The sequence below is a fragment of the Neolamprologus multifasciatus genome, chromosome 15 (genome assembly GCF_963576455.1).
Source record: "Neolamprologus multifasciatus chromosome 15, fNeoMul1.2, whole genome shotgun sequence".
Classification (NCBI taxonomy): domain Eukaryota; kingdom Metazoa; phylum Chordata; class Actinopteri; order Cichliformes; family Cichlidae; genus Neolamprologus; species Neolamprologus multifasciatus.
In genome coordinates, this window is record NC_140453.1 from 15149744 (window position 1) to 15172106 (window position 22363).

Genomic DNA, 22363 nt, shown 5'->3' on the forward strand with positions numbered 1-22363 from the left:
CAGTCATATTCACTTATCTGTGCAAAGCCAAAATTTTCATCAAGATTAAAATTCAATTAATTGTGCAGCCCTAACTTATACCTTTCCATGCCCCAAATTCTAACGCTGCTTCTGCACTAAAAATTTGCACTCTCCAAGCCAAAATCAAGACTATTTAATTGGTGCCATTTATATATTGTCTCTGATCTTGGTTGGAGTGTGCCTTTGAATGAATTTGTCTGCCATGACATGACATAAAAAAAGGCAGATAATGATGCAGTTTCTGCTGACATTACCTACGATCAATAAAAAAAAATCCAGGAAATTATCCTCCGGTCTTATCTCCAGAATTAACATGCATTGAGCCCCAGAAAATCTGATAATTAAACCAATATGGTAACAATAGATTCAAGTATTATAACAGACGTATTGATTTGTGTGTGCATCCAACCAGAAAACACCAGCAGTGTATATCAAGCAGGTAGTGGGCAGCTCAGACAGTAACAGACACCAAATGTAAGCAAGGTGTTTACTGTGAGGATATCAGCATAATTGATGTGTCCAGCAGCCGGCATTTTGAGGGACAAATCTGATTTCATCATGATTATGTCAGACATATTTCAAATCTGTACAACACATCTAAATTATATCCAGGTTCTAGCTACTGTATGTTTAGTGTCAGTGGGGGAGGACGCTCTCTGTCTGAAGATCGCATCTACTAGATTGCATTAGGAAAAAGAGGTGAGCTGCTATTTATATTAAAGAAACAGAATATTTACGTCCAGATGAACAGAATCAACTTTTGGAGAATATTTATGGATCTGTTGGGCCAACTGAAATGTTGTATTGCATTGAAGCAGACACCAGGTGAGACAATCCAGAAACCAAAGCATTTGTTTCAAGAAAATGAGGCCCTACCTATAGACTGTTAGCATTGTTACCCTAGCCCCTGCTCTCAACAAGGAGCTCCCTGTCTCATCAGCACCCAGTCAGTCTGCAACAAATCTTAGATACAGGCGATCTGACCTTGTCCTCAGAGTAAAACATGGTGGAAGTATATGTTTCAGACGCCTGTTAGATCAGGAATGATAAAGTCGCATGGTGGCATCTCAGCACATGGAGGCCACTGATGCTTTTCCCCTTCGTTCTTTTTCCATCATCGTTTATCTTTTGCTTCCTCCAGCCCTAATTAACAGCTCAAGCCAAGACAGAGGATCCAGCATTAAGAGTAACTCATCAGTTAAAACCACCACTCTATCTTTTATCTCCATCTCTATCTCCATCACTCAGCAGCTTCTCTCCTCGCACAGGTCATCGCAGAAGACGGACCTGAGCAAAGGAGGGGGGCACCCCTTGCTGTCTGTAGACAGCCCAGAAGTGTCCTTCATCTCAAAACTTTAGCGTTCTTGGAAACATATAAACATATAATACATATAATAAACAATTATTTAACAATAACTTTACTTCTGATAATTTTAAAGGGCAAGGGATATATCTCCTGATGGTAAATGGATTATTTATTTTGCTGTTGTTTTTGTTGTTTTGTTGTTGTTTTTTTACAACAATTAACCCTATCTGTTCTCTTTCTCCAAAGGTCAAATTACATTGTTGTCAAAGTGCAAAACTTCTCTTGGAAAAGAAGACAGAAAAAGTAGAGTAATTGCAGTACTTACTCTGTACTTTGATCCAAGCCATTTCAGGTGAAATAGGTGAAAATTTTTGTAGTGAGAACAAAAACCAATAGATCTTAAATTACATAAATGCAGTAGAGACTCTTACACTGCACTGAAGTAAAACAAATGGTAAAACACTTCTTCAAAACGTTAATATCAAGGCATTGGTGGGAATAAAACTGGGCTCGATTCCTCCATTCTCATTTCTGATTTCCCTGCCTTTGACCCTGAGAAGCAACACCATATCATGATGGTGCCACCACATTTTTCTGGAAAAGTCTGCACTAAATAGGTGATGAGGAATGCCTGTCAAGAGTGGCTTTCCTCTAAATACTCCTTCATAAAATTGATGGAGTGCTCCTGAGATGGTTGGATTTTAGGCCAGGTGCTTCTCTTACCTCTGCAGAGGACATCAATCCTGGAACTCAGTGGCCATGAGCTTTGTGGTGGCCTCCCAGAGAAAAGACACCGGCCTGAGCAAACGAGTTCAGTCTCGGTTGTGCTCAGTTACTCAGTTTAGCTGGACAGCTGCAGTCCCAGTGGTCCCAAACTTCTTCCTATTGAGGCCACTGAGTGAGCACTCAGACGTTTCGAAGTGGATTTTAGACTTTTGCTCACTGCTACATATTTCATAGACACTCAAAGAGTTCCTTTGAATTCATGGCTTGTTTTTGTCCTGGTGTACAGTATAAATTGTGGGACCTTATAGAAAGGGGGTGTGCCTTTACAAATTACATTTAATTAATTATGTTTGCCACAGCTGAGCTCCAATCAAGGTCTAGAGTCATCTCAAGGGCAATCAGTTTTCAGTTTATTTTTTGTCACTGGGGCAAAAGGTTTGAATTGTTTTTAATTGGTTTAAACGAAATGTGAATACTTACTAAAGCAACTGTATGCAAATGTCTATCATATTGATAATAATAACATAATAATTTCAGTCAAGAGATCTGGTAATAGCTCATGACCGTATGATGCCTTTTTAGAAATTTGTAGCTAAGAACTAATTGTAATAAATTTGATCAGGTACACCTGTTCAACTGTTCTTTTATGGAAATATCTAATCAGCCAATCAGGTGGAAGCAGCTCATTGATTTAGGCATGTAGACATGGTCAAGACAACCTGCTGAAGTTCAAACTGAACATCAGACCGGAGTAGAAGGGTGATTTAAGTGACTTTGAATGTGGCATCATCAGAAATAGCTGATCTGTTGGGATTTTCCCACACAACACTCTTCGAGGTTTACCAAACACCTTCTGGAAAGGAGAAAATATCTAGTGAGCGACAGCTCTCAGGGTTGATCCTCGAGTCAGAGGAGAATGGCTTCAAGTTGGTAGGAAGGCAAACACTTGCTGGAACCAAGAGATGAAGATGGGTATCTCTGAATGTGCAACACACTGAACTTTGAAGCAGATGGGCTACAGCAGCAGCAGACCACACTGGGTTGGTCAGCTAAGAACAGGAACCTAAATCACGAGGCTATGATTCACAAAACTGGACAACAGAAGACTGGAGAAATGTTGCGTTGTCTCAATCTCTGTAGCCATATTCAGATGTTAGAGTCAGAATTTGGTGTAAAGAACATGAAAGCATGGCGCCATTCGACCTTGTCACAACAATTCAAATTGGTGGTGGTGGCATAATGCCGTTGTTTCTGATCACGTCCCTTTCACATCCCCACACTGTGATCACCATCTTCATGATGTCTCCTTCCAGCAGGATAATACATCATGTCACAAAGCTCAAAAAATCTCTATGAGTTCTATGCACTCAAATGGCTCCCACAGTCGGCAGAGCACCTTTGGGATGTGGTGGAACAGGAGAGTGACATCATGCATGTGTTGGCAAGAAAACATCACACAGATTCCATAGAGATATCATGTCAGTCAGGATAGTCTTTCCTGTTTATCATCAATCATTTCAAGTTAAGTGCTTCGACTAAAAAGCTCCATTCATCTATTTTCTTAACTGCCTAGGGTCACAGGTGGTGGGATAATACCTATGCCAACCTACACTGCGCAAGAGGAGAGGTACACCATGTACAGGTAGCCAGACTATCACAAAGCTAACAATTCCAAATCCTTCATTCTAAAAATACCAAGCACAAATGTCCTTTTCTTGTCTAAACTGCTTATCGCGTGAAATGAATGACAGACTGTAGCACTGCTTCATGCCTAGAGGGAGTGGGAACCAACCAACTCTCCTACACCTACGCGTTTAGTCTGGGAATGGCTTTCCAGGCAGCTCCGACGGAGCTCTTCTCTGGAGAGTTGACAAGAGCCTACATAAGCGGAGAAGACCCCGCCAATACAGTCTGCCTCTTGTTCTAACTCGCAATTCCAACTGAAGACTATTTAGAGTAAGGGAGAATCATTTCCATGGGCTATGAAAGCAGAGACAGAGAAAGAGAGAAAGCCAGAGAGAGTGAGGGGTGTGTGCAATGGAGAGGGGAGGACAGGAGAGTAGAGGGGAGTCACCCCCCTCCCGGCCCAGCACACCCTGCAATCCCCACTACTAGATGCTGAAAATAATTCCTTTGCAGTGAAGACTTAATTCTCATTCTGTGTTCGTGTCCCTGATCCCGTATTGTCTATTCTAGTCATGTGGTCTGCCTGCCTTACTGCTGTCCGCTGTGACAGCTGTGTGTGTATGTGTATTTGATGCAGAGAGAGAGCGAGTGAGAGAGAGAGAGAGAGAGAGAGAGAGAGAGAGAGAGAGAGAGAGAGAACGAGTGAGAAAAGGGTCAGTCTGTGTATTACCTACTGCTACAGTATGAGCTGCACCCATACAAAAGACAAATCCTTGTCTGACCACATGCAAATAAAGGGCTCAGATAGATGTAGAGTCCACAGAGGAACCATTAAGGTGCATGCTTGCGTTTTAACAACGGCACCACTTTGCCTTCTATGCCTATGGGATTGTAACATGATGAACATTTCCAGTTTGACAGCCTGCTGGAAGCCTACGCATCAGTGATGATGCGGGCAACAACCACCAAAGTCTAAATAAATACAAAGAAATCCCTCAGATTTGGCTCAGAGATGATCTAAAAATACTGGAATCAGATGAGAAATAAGCAGCAGGAACAAGTATATGCTCATTTTTTTTCCCCGATTTAGCGCTTCTGTTCCAAGTGTATCCCTCTCAGACTAGCATATTGTTGAACAGATGCCCACATATCATTGCAAGGGATCACTCCAGTAACAGCTCAGAGATGATTCGACCGTACGCAGACACAAAGAGTGGGGTCAAAACAGGAAAAAGGAGGAATAAAATCATGCTAGTGGGTAGACACACGCCTGGGGCTCACTGATTCCCATTCAAACCACGTATCTTTATATCACCAGAGAACCGAGTGTTAACATTTATTTTGTGTTTTTGTTATCCTGTCATGATGTCAGCTTTGTCAGGATATTACGTTTGCCTGTCTAAGCGTCAGCGAAGTGGAAAATGGGAAGGAATAATAATAATCTTGTGATGCTAATGGGATCAATGACAGGCTGGTGGTCACGAGGGAGTTAGCAATGACTTTTTTGAGCTTGCTTTGTAGTGTAGTTGTGCATTTTTTGCCATTGCCTATGGATAACTGGCCAAATGAAGAAAACACGACACTACAACAGCTACAATGAGTTTGAGAACATCTTTCAGATTGAAAGATTGTACTGCTGTTAACTGTACAGACAACCAGAAAAGTGTGTAAACAGTTATTTGCTTCTTTCAGTACACAGTGCTGTCATTAAAAAGCAAAGAGTTTAACGGAAAAGGATGCAAATTTCGAATTAAATCGGTCTTATATCACATTTTTTTCATATAAAAATAGGCTAAACTACATATTCCATATCACTTATCCATCCAGTACCGCCACGCACTGTCATTTTACATCCTTCCTTAGTGACAATTGGTGTCCATTGTGGATAGGTTGCCAGTCAAACACAGATCACACACCTTTACACCTACAGGCAGATTAGGTTAACCTAACCTTCATCTCATCAGACTGTGGGAGGAAGCCTGAGCACCTGCTGAAAATCCACAGGCTTGAGGAGAACATGCACACTCTACAAGAAGCCAAAACCTTTCTTTAAGATTCTATTTCATTTAACATTTGCAGACAATACTGATCAGTCTCCTGGCTCTTGTTTGTTTAACGCTTGAAGGTAATCCCACAATGGCTTCCCACCAGCAAAAAAATGTCCATTTGCTTGTTTGCAACAAAGCAACAGCCCCTGGGGGATGAAAAATAAAACCAACACGTATGTGCCAAAACATTGCAGTTCCTGGAATCGCCACTTGGCTCCAAAACCAAGTCAATCCCCATAGATTCCAATATTAAAATGGCTTTAGAGCATAAAATATGCCTACATGAATAGTTTACAGCCTGGTATAAAAATGGATTTGGTATCTATTGATAAATTCTCCCTTATTTAATGTAAATTTCATTAGGCCGTAAATAAGAAACAGCTTCTGATTGCAGCTGTAGCTGATATCTGTTTGGCGAATGACTGAGCTGAACCTCTCAACCATGTTTGTGGTGTTGTTGCCTTTAGTTCGTTTCTAGTATTTCATTAGTAACTTAGCATTGCTGCCCTTCACCTCCCCTAATTCAGACATGGAACTGGACCTCTAGGCCATACTGGGAGTGCTGCTGCTGCACTTAATGAAAGATGAATTACAGGGCTTGCAGTTAATTGTAAAAACAGACCATGCAGAACATGTGTTCCTTGTTTTGGTTTGCCAACTTGTACATTTTTATTTATATGTTATTTAACACTAATTATCAGGTATCTGTGTGATTCAATCCTACAATTTATGGATGCAGTTTGCCAACCTCCCTGTAGCTTGCCAATTAATGCAGCAATAATAATGACCATATTGTCTAAATGCCGTCACTGTTGGCTCTAAAAAAAAAAAGCCCAAGATGGGAATGGCCACAATGCCAAAAACTGCACTTTGCTTTGTTGAGTCATAAATAGACACTAAGAGGAAATTGCTCCATTATTTGGCACACACCCGTGTTGTTTGGTGACACCCGATAGCATTTTGGTCAAGGTACGCTGGCAAGCTGCTCCACCTCTTGCTGACTTGACTCCTGTTACTCTTGAGAGCCTCTTTAGCACCTAAGTTGTTAAGGTGAGTTTGGGATAAACTCCAGAGATTAAATTATGTGGAAAAGCTGATTAAATAGTTATTATCCCATCTGCAGCCAGACAAGTACACACACAAGAAGGTACACTTACATCTCCGCAATCCCGTGAGCCTGCACACTTGCACACGAGCAAAATACATTAAGGCCGAAGGGAACTAATGCAAGATTTTTGTGGTTGAAAATTTTGAGGCACTGTTCAATAAGCAGGGGAAATACATATATGTTCAAAAAATAATTATTTTACTCTCCTATTTTTTTTTTTTTTTTTTGTTGCTCTGTCTCATTTCTAGGACAGCATGTTGGGTCTTTAACTCAGTAATAAAATGCAGACTTCATATGATTAAAAAAAAAAAGACCACCATCCTTTCCAAATGAATGCTTCATTCATTCATTCTGATGAGATTCACAGAATTAGTTCTATTTAAGAGAGGAATGGAGAGCGTGATCTAAATGTGGTTGTTTTGGCAAGCTTGCCTGCTGTCAGTTCATGTCTTTCTGATAGACATGTAAGTTTGGAGAGATGCCCACATGTCCCTGAGCCTAAATATGTGTGGGGTGGGGAGGTGGAAACAAGACCGAGAAAGGGGTGGAAGGAGATCGGAGAGGGAAAAACATGTGCTGACTGTCGCACAGTGGAGCTTTGCTGCTCTCTCTCTCTCTCTTTCTCACGCAGTCTCTCTCTTACACACTCTCTCAGTGTGCGTGATCATGGGAGGTATGCATACAGTGGCTATATTTGGGGCTGGGGGGATTTGGAAGCTGTGTTTCCCAGCCAGAGCTTGGTATTACTACACAAAGATGAAGAGCAAAGCGGAGTCACATGCAAATGCACATACTGTGCGTGCAAAGGACACACACATACACACACAATTCAGACAAAAACTGGAGTGCAAATTATCATGTAGTTAGTATTAGCGAACCTGGACCTCACGAGGCAAGATGTCATAGAATAGTCAAAATCTTTGCCATATTTTTATACAAAGTACATTTTGTAAATGCATAATATACATCATGCCAAGTCAGACCACTAATTTAGCAAGAAATATATGACATGTGAGTGTTTGAATGGAGTACGCAAATGCATATGCAACAAACAAGTACACACTCACAGGAGGTGAGTGTGTAGATGAGTGCTCAGACCCTGAGGCAGGCCCAGGGTGGGAGGCATAGGACAATTAAAATTCACGGTAAAGTGGAAGAAACACAGACAGTTCGAAAGTAGCCACTGAGCAATCATGCATAAAAATACACAACCACACAAGCACTTACATACAGGTAGACGCAAAAAAATAATACAAGCATGCACAAAGGTTGAGCTCAGCGTGAGAAGCTTTCATCCACTCCTAACAAAGCTCATATTTTCAATGTGATATCTTTGACAAGTGACAGCATGTTCACCCCAATTATCCAGTTTTTTACCTCCCTCTCCTCACAAATAAACCCCACCTCTTCTTCAAACATTCAACAAAATACATACATTATCTCTCCCCCTCTCTCTCTCTCTCTCTTTCTCTCTAATACACACACACACACACTTGGAGATTCCAGCTCACCTCTCCTGCACGGTGTCCAGGGTCTAAACAGAGATGTCCCCTGGGCTCTGTCACCTGTCTAAAGAGATGTGGGGCTAAGTGATGGAGGAGGGTGAGCCAAGGTCTCATCTGCTCCCTGGTGATTGAATGCAGGAGTGGACGGGTGACCTTTGACCCTGGCAGAAAAGGAGATTGAGCAACGCTCAAGACTCCATTAGCATTCTGCTCACACACACGGCCCATACCATAGCAGACTCGGAATGAACACTGTCGATGTAGAAGACTGAGGCTTAGCAACAAGGTTCTGAGTTGTAAGAGAGATTCAGTCAACCTGAATGCTTTGCTTCTTTCTGGCATCACAGCAGGGGAGGTTTTTTTTGCTGTCAAAATACATCATCTCTCAGTAAATTCCCCAAAAGGAGAAAAAACCCCCACCCAAAACAAAACACGCAGAGGTTATTGTAGTAATCCTAGCATGATTAGAGTCTTAAAAGACCAGGGGTCAGGTACAACATGGGAACTTAATGCCATTGTGCACCATTTCCTGCAGGATTTTCCCCTCACGCCTTTGATGCTTTGTTTCACCTGACAGTGCGAGCCTTCCTTTTCCATATGCACACACAAATACATCAAAAAGACAAATAAGCTGTCGGTTGTGTCTCTGTGCGTCTCAACATCGGCATATGTATGCGGGAATTGTCAACACTGCACAGCAGGATCAAACTGGCAATCTGTCAGTTTGCTGGGGATACAGTTGGGGATTTAAGTGACTGATGACACACAGAGAAATTAACCGCCTCTAATGTGGCGTGGGCCTTAATGTCAGTTTAAAAAAATGAAAAAGGGATGAGTATCCTTTGACCTCCTGTTGGTGATGAACATAAGCCACCTAACAGGCACCAACATAATCAGAATCCACAAGAAAAGCTTACTTCCAATTTTAATGCCAAATCCTCATCAGCTGATGACTATTTCTCTTTGGAACTCCCCATCATACAGCCCAAAAACGATGATGTAGATAAGAAGAGAAATCAAAGTGGCTTGGGATGCGTTTATCCTCCGCTACATTCCCGGCTGTATCTACCTCATGCAGTATTTACTGTGGTAGGGTCAGTACCGCACTGATTTGTGAGTGACGCTTGGATTTCAGCACCACGGACAGCGCGTTGCCTCTTTCCTCCAGCGCTAGGAGAGAAGGAGGGAGAGGAGGAGGAGGGATGGAGATGGAGACGAGTGGCTGTGGTGGTGGTGTTGTTGTTGGTGATGGAGGGGGTTTCCCTGGCAGATTTCAGCAGAGGGTCTACACAGTCATTCCTCCATCGCTGCAAGCCGCCTACTACCTCCTCCGTACTGGATTTCCATACGGAGGAATACCGTATGTGTGTGAGAGAGATCACGGCTTTTCATGAAATATTGATCGATCCAGCCTCATGGACACGGAGAGGAAGAGAGAGGGAAAGGGAGGGGGTGAGGGGGAAGGTTGGAGGGGGTGGAGGGGGGTATTCCTTTGCACAGCCTTTATCATGCTCCCACTACCAGCACCGATATCGTCTCCATCCCTCCCTCCCTCGCTCCATATCACTAAAAAAAGCAAATCTGTTTCATTTACTTTCCGATCATGACCACAACTGCTGATTTTCGCCTCGCCTTATGCTTTACCGATTCGAAACATGACAAAGCAGCAGTCTAACACACACACACGCGCGCGCGCGCGTGACAGATATGGGTAAAATGAAGGCCGGCGGCAACCAGATCCAACACCATCCGCCGTCTCATAGCCTCACATCGCATCTAAACGCAGAACGTTTCCAGTGTTGGTAAGCGAGAGACGCGCCGTCATCGCTCTGCGTTCAGAGGAATGTCGGGATTCACCGGTGTGTTCAACCCTACCAAACCGAGCCAGAGCTGTTATCATACAGCCCAAACTTCTCGGTCGGCAATGTCATTCACAAAATAACCCCCAGTGAGCCGTCTAACACTCATTTCACTGAATTTCTCACATCAGCCACTGCTCTAAATAGGCCAAAGATGCGCTCATCATCATCACCACCACATCCACCTTCAGCAACTGTCGTGAGCAGCACTTAAAAAAAATGCTGTGGTCAGTTGGGTGCCCGTAATGCAACATAGAGGCTGAGCATCTTCAGTATCGACACAACACACGGTCAGCTGTAATTCTCAGCTTTGACAAGCAGATAGGGGCATGAATTATTCAATGCACAAACTGAGCGCTTCTTCTTCTTCAGCATCAGCAGCAGCAGGGAAAACGGCTCGACAAGAAATCTACACACGCCAATGCAGAGCCCACATTTACCACATTAGCACCGGTTGTCATGCATACCGGTAAGAGAGGAGAGAGGGGGAAAAAACCCCAAGACCCGGCTTTAAATCAGCGTCGCCTTCAAGAGGCTGAAAAAAAAATCAGCGAGAGACTGAGAGCCGCCGCCGCCGCCAAGCAAAGCCAGCCGACACGTATGAAGAACCGGGCCGACAGCCGGCGGAAATGAATTCACAGAAACATGAGCGAAAGATGAAACGGGCGATGGACATTTATGCGTTTACCTGTCAAGACTCCGACCCGGATTTGGTGGTCGTGGTTCGTTAAAATCATCCCGTCTGACGCCATGTTCAGCAGCGCTGTCGCCCGCACCGAGAACTCACGGCAGGGCCCAGAGCCGATCGCATCGAACTTAGTCGGGAGAGGGAGGGGAGGAGGAGGAAGAGGAGGAGGAGGAAGCACTGGAGGAGGGTTGGGATATAGCAAAAAAAAAAAAAAAAAAAAATAGACGAGAGGAGTAGAACGCCGAGCGATTATCGGGACACCTACAGATAAGCGGGCAGGATGCGGGGGCCGTTTAAACCGCACACATCACTCTGCTGGCCGCCAGCCACGGTTGTAGTGTGGATCCTAGATTATTTCTTATGGAGACCATTATTTTCTGAGAAGGCTTTTAGGGAGACTGATTAACAGTAGTTACGTCTGCAGACGTCACTCAGTTTATATGTCATGCATCCTTCGGAGCTAGGAAGGCTTCATGGACCCTAAAACGTGATTAATAACAGCATCCCTTCTACGATCTGAAAACCCAATTAAGCCCCTTCCTCCGTCCAGCTCTTCCTTTTTTAAGATGCCACCTGCTTTATTAGATTAAAGGGGGGCCCTCAAACAGCAAGGTCAACACTCTAGAGATGTTGCGGCTGTGTCTCAATGCAAAGGCTTAAGAGAAGATCACAGTCTGACCTGTAAAAATGCAACTACATCCCCGGGCAAAAAAGCACCGCTGCTATTTATAGACTGGCCTCATGCTTCCATGGTGTATAATTTCTCTTGTTTATTCTCATTGGGGGGTGGGGGGTGGGGGGGTTGAGAATCTATCATAATTCATCAGCACAGGTATATGAGCACACTAAAGGGGGAAGAAATGAGACAGCTCCTCTAGATTTTTTATCAGTGTTGCCATATTCCTGTCCAATGACCAAACCAAGTGCATGGCACGATTTCCACTCTTTTCTTACTCATCTGTTACACAGCGAAGCATCAGGGGTGCTCTGACAAGGACATGAAACAAGACATTCAAGGGCTTATTGAATGCCTTGCTGATCTTCCCTGGAAGTTTGATGTCCTGTTGTGCACTGTTGCCCTGCACTATACATACCTCAGCTGGATACCAGCTAACGTGTCTGAGCTAAATGCTCCCTGTCCTGTTTTTCTCTCTCTTCAAATTCACATTTATTAAGGCCATGGAATACATGCCACGCATCTTCATGTACTTTTTCTTTAAAAAAACAAGAAAACAAAACAAAACAAAACAAAAAACTATGCACACAGTCAAAAACCTTACATATACAATATACAAATAAAACTGGTGCAATCATTTTATTATTACTGACAGACAAATTCCCAACTATTTACCCCAAAATGCAAAGCACTGGAAATAGTCTTCTTTGAAATGAATACATCAAAGAGGTGGTACGATTTACAGAAGAGTGATGAGAACCTGAATGAAGCGAGGGCCTGGAGAAGGCCACACCCAAGATTCACAGACAAAACAACGTTGAAAAACATGTTCAATTTGATTCAATTCAATGAAATTTTATTTATATATCGCCACATCACAACAGCAGTTACCTCTAGGTCCTTTATATTATAAGGTAAAGTGCGATAATACAGATGTCTGATATTCTTCCCTCCAGCACAGCATCACAAAAGCTCACACATCTGTCAGCTTGTCAATGAGAGACCAGTGTTAAATACTTACCAATTGTTAATAGTGAGGATTAGCATGCCCAGATGAACTGTGCATATGTGCACATACAATGCAAACAGACGGTGCCTCTTTCTTTCTCTTGCTCTCTCACACACACATACACAAATATTCACAGACACACTCTGTGGTCCAGAGCTGGCAAGCTTTCCTGGAAGGCTGGAATTCCCTAGTTGGCATAGAGAGGGGAACTGAGAAAAAAAGATAGTAGAGGAGAGATGTACAGAGGAGGTGAGGGAGGGAGTCATCAGGCTGAAGACATTGGGGTCCCCATCTGGTGTGTAGAGGACTGTGTTTATGTAGTGTGCGAATAAGTATGCTTGTGCACAAGTGCGTGTTATAATGATGGTGTAATTACCTCACTGTCGGTCGAGCTGCTCGCTGTTCATGGCTAGGTGACGGGGAGGCAAGGGCCATCGCTCTCCCCTTTTGCCTCACCATCCATCACAATAAAAAGCGGAGCCTCGGTAGACAGAGAGAGCCGTAAACATATGCATCCTCATCTTTGTGGTGAGCGCAGGGAATCCCCTTGTTTTCCCAAGATAGAAAGAAGGGAAAGGGATGCAGCCAGAGGACAGCCGCTTGTTCTGGGTGTTTGTGTTTTACAGCATTAGAGGCACTTAAACTCTGTCTTTAGGCTGCTGGGGACTCTGGCAGGGGAATCTCCCACAAAACTACGGAAAGCAAATTTAGCTGTTGTAAATGCAAACACAGCATAAAGAGGATAACCTACTCAACCTCAGAGACAAACAAGGACATATTTCTGCATAAATGCCCTTTGTTATTTTGATTTCATAATTTCCCCAAAGTCTTTGGACTGGTGAAATGGCTGGAAAAAGTAACAGATACTTCCAATGCCATAAAACATGCAGGATGTTGTCACCAAAGAGCCGTAAAGCTTTACTTCCACTCCAATGATCCCAAGCCTGCCCCCATTCCTACAAAGAAAACAGCAGGCTGAAGTTGTTACATGCACGATAAAGCGTGCAGCTGCAAGTTTTACAGGGTTCCACAAAGTTAAACACCACTTTATGGCGATGTACCTCATCATTTAATATAGGTCAAATATTTCATTTAAAACCAAATGTGTGTTTGATTAGTCAAAGTTCAGTCTTTCTTTTTTTTTTTTTCTTTTAAGAAAGACTTCATGGATTTATGTCACTTGCATTTTTTGGAGCAGGCAGTTTGACTCTAACTCCCTGCACCAATCATATGTCGTCTTGGAAATGTTCCCCTGCTCACGGTGGGATGCTGTTCCTTAATTAAAATAAGAGGTGGAAAAAAGCAAACAAGAAAAGGGAAACTTACCTTCAGGCTTTTTTAGCATTATTCCCTGATGCCTTCTGCAGAATACCTGACTAAATGTGGCCTGAGCTGAAAAGGGGGAAAACAGCGAGGAAGGGAAAAAAACCCCCAAAAACAATTATCCATCTGCGAATGAGCAGCAGACATTTAATTGAGGACTGCTGGGGACAAAACCCTTGTTTAGAGACAGTAATTAGGCAACAACATGGCAAGGAGGTTGGGACGAGTAAGAGGCAGGGTGGTGTACACCTCTGGTCTGCTCCAGTGAAGGGAGAGAAATTAAGGGAGGAGTGGAAAATGGGAAGAACAAGAGAGAAAACATGAGAATGAGAGAGATAGATTGGGAGAGAAAGAGAGAGTGAGCATGTGTTTGTGTGTGTGTGTGTTAGGCATCATTCTGATGAGTGCAGGATCTCTGCCTACTCTCACCACCATTACAGCAGCACAGAACATTGCTCCAGGGCTTTGGATTCAAACCCATTACATCTGATACTGGATTTCACTCTGCACAGAATTAATGCAATGTGGACTCGCCTCCTCTAAAGCTGGCCGGTGTCGCATAGCATCGCTGTGCAAAGAACTGCACCACAAGGAAAAAGAGGACAGGGGAGGAGAGTGAGGGCCTGAAAGTCTGAGAGGGACACTGGAAAGGGAGGCTCGCTGCAGCCGAAGGAGCCTTGTTCATATTTCAGTTTTTATTGCATCTAGGAAAAGGGACGGCTGACTCTAATAACTCACACAGTATATGGTACTGTGAACACATGAAGGGGGCCTATGTATATGTTGAACAGAGGCCCTGTGGTCCATTTGCATAATTAACAGACTGGCATTTGAAAAGCAGAATGTCAGCACAAACAACCTTGGACACCAAACTACCCTGGGTCATTTTTTTTCAGCTGTATAATTGGCTCCTAATGCAAAGGAGTTAAGCGTAGAGATTTTCTGCCCTTAAAGCAGAATACTAATAAAAAAACACCCAAACAAAACCCAAAACGCTTGTTAATGGGTTCACCTTGTGATAATCAGTCAGCTTGGACTTTTGGAAGTTTAAGAAAGGACCTCTGCTACATGACGGAGTTAATAAATAAATAATATACCATGTATCTAGAAATCCCGTTTTGTATGCAGAATCCATTCTCAAATTTAACTGAAGCCACTTGGCGGTTTTAAATACAACCATAAAATGTGTTATTCTGTGAAGTATCTCTGGCTAGCCCGGCCTTCATTTTGTCTTAGCTACACCGTGTGGAAGGGAAGGTAAGACATCCATCCATCTGTATTCGTAGTGACATGCCTGCACTCAAAAAAAAACAAAACAGTTGTTGGATAAACACAAGCTATTTCCACGTGATTTAACCAAGTACAATAACCCATTTCTGACCATGTCAAACCAACACATTTGGTATTTGGTGGTTTGATGTAATCACATTACGCTGGATCAACTTAATATACTTACATTGCCTTGAAGTGATTTATTTAAATATGTAGAGTAAAATTTCTTTTAATTCATTCTACACAAGTTAAAAACTTCAGGAAAAAGCAAAGAAATCTTATTGTTTAAACAACTACTTTGTTAATCAAGGCAGTTACTGCTAGTCTTGCTTAATGAACCAATATGCAGGTTGATGATTTCATAGAGACAAACAACCATTTGCACTTACATTCATGGGTAATTTAGAATAATCAATTAAACTAACTCTAATTACACACTGCAAACCAGCCAGATTGTGGATTTGAACCCAGGCCCTTCTTGCTGTGAGGCAACAGCACAACCCATCACGCCACAAAGCTGTCAATCCAGACTTAACAAAACTAGGAAAGCTATGATTACAAGGCTTGATGCAGAATTTTCTGTACGTTTTTGTCCTTGACAGGCTAAACCACAATAAATAGCGATAGCATACACGTGGTGTGGGTGTAGCTGTCCGCTTCTTAAAACTCCAGTGATTTTCCTGCAGTTTGACATCTAATGTGATCTTGTGAATTTCGTGAGTCCAGGCAACTAACCACTCTTACTAGATTGTATCATGTCATCTCAACAAGAACAAATTAAGTTGCTGAATTTCATGCAGATGCTACATGATTTAATTATGTTCACCATAGAAACATGAACGTTTGAATCTTGTACATGTAACAATCACCCAATTTAATTTTTTGGAGTGTGATGTAATGTTTGTGTAAGCGACCATACTCTTTGTGGCCAAAAACCTGGCTTTCCAAATCACATCCTGGACACATTTGGTTTGACAGTAACTAGCAGTCTCAAGCAAATTGGGAGTATATAGGACTTTATGTAAAGCAGAATCTCAGATGATACACAACCACTCCGTTTCATTTGGATTGTGCATTAGGGCAACAATTTTCATTTTCTTTATTTTTAATTGACTAATAGAAGGAAGTTCAAATAGATTTTGCCTTTATGGATATTATTTTATTTTATGCCACAGTCACTGAATCATATTTAGGACCATGCAGAACTGTCTGATTTAAAGTTTAATGTTAATTTGTCACATGTATATTTCAATTAATGCATTGCCCTGACAGTTAATCACACCTATAGGTGGTAGATCAGAAACCTCCATGATTCTAACCACAATTACTAAAATCATTGACCGCCTGATTTATATTTGTCAGATCTCTCTTTATTGGTCACGTTGGGCAGTATTACACGGCCTTCAGCCAGCGTAGTATTTTCAGCTTGCTCTGAAAAGTCCTCATCTAATCACAAAATGTAAACAATGTTATGGCCTGTGTATTTAGTAAGTTGGGTGGCAGTGCATGACAGGGACTAATTTATGGTATATGCCCTTGTGAGTATCAAAATCACAAGAATGATTCTAATGGTCTATTCTAATTCTAAGGTCCATATAAAATTGCAGATGCAAAATTAGGGTGTTCAGGACAGGACTTCCAGTGGTGTATCTAAAATGAGTGTTAAAAAGGACACAACCTTGAAAGGGACAGAGGAAAAATTCAATAATGCTGGATCAATGCCAGCTATGTGTACGAAAGTATTCGGCCACCTACACATTACACCTAGAGGAGGTTCTCAGCCATGGAAACCCATGCTATGAAGCTCCCAGTGCGCAATTTTTATTCTAATGTTAATGCCAGAAGAGGTTTGAAATTGCAATTATCAAGCCAGCAGAGTGTTGTTGACTTTTGAAAATGTGAGAGTGAATGGTTGTCTGTTTCTCTGTGGTAGCCCCATGACAGAGGGCAAGTGGTCCAGGGTGTACCCCGCTTCTCACCCTGTGATAGCTGGGATAGGCTCAAGGCTTCCCGCGACCCCGATGGATGAAGGATGATATAATATAATATAATATAATATAATATAATATAATATAATATAATATAATATAATATAATATAATATAATATAATATAATATAATATAATATAATATAATATAATATAATAATATGAAAACACTCGGATGGAGACTCCCAAATTGGGAGAATGGGTCTGTCTGAGATCTCTGTCCAGAAGATTCCAGTCCTAGGAACAGCTGACATACTGCGCAGGACCCCAGGCTTTCAGGAGAGAACCCAAGCTTGAAGGACAAAGACCACCTGCAGGGTGAGTGGGGGATTCTTTTATATGCACATGTAGAAATGTCTGTTTTTTGTCCACTCTGACAAATCAATGGCCTTCTAGTGATTATAATATTTTTTTACTTAGCAAAGATTCATGACATGACTACTCAGTAGAAATGCCTATCTGTTGAAGTTTTGTGTTTGACTTGCTTCATAGGTGTTTCAAAGGGAACCGTTTTACCAGCACCATTTTAATGTCAGCCTGAGAAACATTAAATCATAATCAAATCTGAAATAAAAAGTTAAGAGCCATTTTAAGGGCATTTAGGGTTCATAGGTTCATAGGCGTGCTGTTGATGCTTTTATGTCTTGAGATGCACAGCAATGTTCTGGACACCTGTGGGTGTCTTTTATCATTAAATCTGATGTGCAAGTTGGGAAACATGAACTGAATAATAAAGAAAAGAGAGGGAAAAAAAAATACCCTCTGGTAACCGTTCTTCCAAGCTGTTCCCTGGAAAGAATTGATTTCTGGGATTTGCCAGATGCCATGCAGCCTTTGGGATGTAATCTCACGTCCATACACACCTATTAACCTCTGCTAGCAGAGAACCTGGAATGACTTTCAAGCTTCAGTGGGCCCGGTGCAGGATAATGACTGTGGTGAGTTCAGGTAATGTGGTTAGCGAGCTGTTGGGGCCAAGCTGTCAACTCCGTGACAGAGTTAAACGTGGGTGTTGTGGATCGGGGTGGTTTAGAAACTCAGAGGAGGCCAAAGAGGGAGAGAAGCTGGACCTGACAAGGCCTGGGAGCAGAGTCAATGGCCTGGGATCAGCGGCATAGCTTGACCGGATTGGACATCTTCCTGCAGAGCGCTCTCTCCTCAAGCTCAAGCGTCACACATGAATGTAAAGACTCCTGTACGTGTGTCCACATTTATGCACATGTGGGGGACAAAGATGGAAGCATATGTCACCCCAAACGGATGAAAATTCCTTTCCCCATAATGTAGATATTCCCTAATCTTCCTCTTGCCCCACACCTGTCATCATCTTTTGCCTCTTTCCTCCAAATATCCCCCTCCCTCTCCCTCTTTTCCAAGTCAAGATGCTTCAGGGAAGGAAGAATTCATGGCAGCCAGAGTTACATGACTTATTACTCATCTCGGCCTTTGGTGGACCTCAGAGCCTCATCCATGCCTGCTGGCAGTACTGCAAAGCTGTGAGCCCAGACTCTCCTTGTTCTGCCAGCTAGCTTGTCAATCAACAAGCTAAGCAGCCAATCTGTCAGGTACCAAAGCAACATAGCAGTTAGCCCTTTCCCTGGTCCAGGTACCCCCTCCCCACCTTTCATCCTCCTCCTCAAAGATGACCACCAAAATGGATTCAGCACACTCTCTTCACACAGCTTCTCTCGTCCTGTCTGGCTTGCATGTAGAGTCTTGGCGCTCACCCACGGTGACCCCTGCATGGTCTCCCATTTCACCGCAGGAACCCTGACTCACATCCAAGCCAGTCAAAAAAATGAGGCAGCCATGCAGAAGATGATGCAGAAAGGGAAGGCATGCAAAAAAAAATTTTTTAAAAAAGGAAACAATGAAGAGAGGAAGGTGGAGAATTTGTGTTAGTAAAATAGGTGTAGGTATGAGAATAATGACAGGAGTATAAATATATTTTAATGGGCAGAAAATGACTTATTATTATCATTATTATTATTATTATTGATCCTATATTTAGGGTTAAAACTCAGACTGAGGCCTGGAATCAGTTTAGGAGTAAAAGCGTGGTCACAAACACTAACATTTTGAAGATTGTGCCTTTAGTCCACTTGTTTGTGACACAGCAATTAAAAACATGGCTTTTTGCAGTCTCACATTTGTCAGCTCACAAGTAAAATCTTTACAAATCTGGGTATAATGGGGAAATACAGAGCATCAAACATTTCACACAACATTGAGGAAATGCTACCTTTTTCAATATTTAATCCCAAAAAGGTCAGTTTTCGCAAACAACATAAAACCATAAATATAATCTAGAATTTGAACGAGTATGTGATTTTTTTTTCTGAAGTCCAAATCATTTCAAGCTTGTGATTTAACGACTGAGCTGTTTATGATTTGAGGAGACAGGGAAGAGGAAGCATAATTAGAAGCCTCCTCATCTTTGGCTTTCTAAATCCTGAACCCTCCTCTGTCTGGCCCATTTGCGTTGGTGTGTCGTCACAAGGCCAGGGGATTTAAGCTAAGCCATATCAGCGGCTGAAAAGGACTCTTCTCAGAAAATACACTGGCCTGGATGTGGCAAATATTGCTGTAATGCGTTTGCAGGGGCCAGAGATCAACAATGAGGCCAGCTGAGGAAAAACCAGTGAGCTTTGCCTCTGGTAGAGCGCTCCTCAAGAACCCAGGGCACACATGCATTTTAGCACAGACGTGCTATGCTATATCCTCAACAAGTACATGCTCTATTTAACCTTGAGCCACATTCAAAACAAGAGCAAAGCTGGTTGCTAAGATCCAAAGTGTGGTTATTATAAGCAGCATATTTTAACCTGAATCTATAACATGCACATCCACTTAGTCACCGTGTGAGACCCAGGGGTGGGTTGCGGCACTGCTGCTGATCTGGTCTAGCCTTCCCATGCGATAAAAAAACTCTACAGCACACTCTAAGCATACTTGCATTTAACAGTAATGGGTAGTTTTAATGTCATGCAGATATGAATTTTTCAAATACCGTGGGACCAAACAGACAACCAACTACTATAGTTTAAATGAGTCGCACTACTGGCATCTAGCAGTGATAGAGAAGAGAAACAGAGATGATCCTAATGGTGGAGATTATTTTGATAACAGTTCTCACTCTCTCAAAAAATAAAGAAAGATTAAAAAAATATCTTTATTTAAGATACTAATAAAAACACATACATTTTAGAACTCCACTTTGATCATAGAGGATGAGGAAGCATAAGGAGATGAAGGCCATCTTGAAATCAGTTAATGATGATAGTTAATTATTCTGATTATGAACCAAATGACGAAACTCCTATTCGTAGCCTTCCAAACAAGACAATTACATGAAAAGATGGTCAAATACAGTGGTCTTCATCCTCAAATATATGTTAGGCAAAATGTTCTGCATCAAACAAAGCTATAGAGCTGGTTATGCCCAACTCAATACAGAAAAGGGGACAGTGTATTTTGCGGGGAGAATTGGAAGGAGCTGGATAGAAGGCATTTACGTGGATATACATGGATATTTAGGGGCCCCTCATGCTGGCCCTCATGCTGTCAAAGGAATGAATCAACAGCCAGTCTATGGAAGTTTTAGATATATATATTTTTATTAAACAATCTGTCAGATCATGGTCCAATGGGTAAACACATCATGTTCACTGGTGAGCATAATATGAGGTGGTTCATAAAGACTCTCTGGTGGATTTCTTGGTTTTAGGAAACAAACTGGTCTATAATGCATAGATGTGTTGAAGCTTGAAAAGGCTTTACTGTGTGCAGGCTTCTCGCTACCCACTGTCTGTCAATTTTGGACTAAAAACACATTTAAAAGAAAGACAGAACTAATTGAACATTCAGTAGTAGTCACGGCATCTCCACCATTACAGTTACATGATCCTCTTCTCACACACAACCTGCGGCGTAAACTCTGACCTCTGAATGACACTGTGTTACTTGGATAATGGCGACAGCAATATCTGTGACAATAGAGTTGCTGCTACACTGTGACAAACGGAGGGGATCGTGACAAATATGTTAAGCAGAACGGCTCATTTGGAGTCCCGTACATGTTGAAGATGTCGACCCAGCATGCAAAATGGTACTGAGCGGATCCTGACCTCCCAAGGACACATAGGCCAAAATCCTTGACTTACACCAGGCCGGCAGTCAGACAGGTATTAAATGGGGGCCGGCAGCGACACAGAAAGCTACCCCCCTGGCTAGAACGCCTAATACCCTGCAGTGCAAGCTTTTATCTGGCAGACCTCAGTGGCCCACCTGAGAGCAGAGCCAGTTGGGGAGCAGAGTGTTAAGCTGTTGGCTGTCGCTGTGTCATGTCTGTGTGTTAACAGGAAACCCAGGCTATATTGCTGCTGCTACTGCTTTATCTGAGGGTTTCTGTGAGATGCGTGTTGCAGTTTGATGAGTGTTTCTTGCTGCAGTGCGAGAAAGGGAGAGAGGGAGAGGGAGAAGCAGAGCATCCCTTCACATCAGGGCTTCGCATTTGCTGCTGTTTCCAGCACAGCTGCATACACATTTGCACATGAGCGAAGCACGTGCACATGCAATCACACATTCCAAAATGCAGACATGCATTCATGGGCGCACACACAGTCACACACACACACACACACACATATATGCATGCGGCGCACTCAGTGAGAGAGGGAAGTGCTTCACTGACCCAGCACGGCAAGATAAGGCTGCTCTGCAATTCAGAAATATGCAACCTGCATGTTAACAATCCCTGGAGCGGAGCCTCCCCAGGGCGCTCTGCCTCCTCTCTCAGCCCCCCCACACCCCTTGCTCTCTGTGTACCCATCCTCTCCCTCCATCCACAGACCTCTTCATCCATCCCTCCATCCCTACAGCCACACCTCGCCTCACCTGACTGCAAATACAGAAACAATAGAGAGAGAAAGAAAACTGAGGCTGGATATTCTCAAAGAATGAGAGAGGGGAGAGAGCTGCTGAGAGCATGTGCAGAGTCCCATTGAGCTGCTTAGTGCAGAGTAGGGGCAAGAGGGCTCGGGGAGGCAAAACACAACATATGGAAGACTAATGAGGTTCTATTTGAAGGGCTTCTCAAAGAAAGGTTAGACAAGGCCAAACATAAGGGGATGTGGGAGGACGAATTTAAGGGAAAACTGAGTGATCAAACTGGGCAGGAAGACAAGATGATAGCCAGAGAGTGTGCT

At 42.7% G+C, this 22363-nt stretch overlaps 1 protein-coding gene across 3 annotated transcripts in view; it reads right to left on the reverse strand.

The window, feature by feature from the left end:
* The window catches only part of gphnb (gephyrin b), a 109794-nt gene extending 98767 nt beyond the window's left edge, over positions 1-11027 (reverse strand). Inside the window, exon 1 of one of the 3 annotated variants that reach the window (XM_085132075.1) lies at positions 10888-11027. In XM_085132075.1, the coding sequence (XP_084988201.1) occupies positions 10888-10951 (64 nt within the window). In that variant the 5' untranslated portion in view covers positions 10952-11027. The remainder of the gene's footprint in view (positions 1-10887) is intronic. The other 2 variants (XM_085132073.1, XM_085132074.1) reach the window with 2 other exon arrangements.
* Between the last annotated feature and the right edge of the window lie 11336 nt (positions 11028-22363).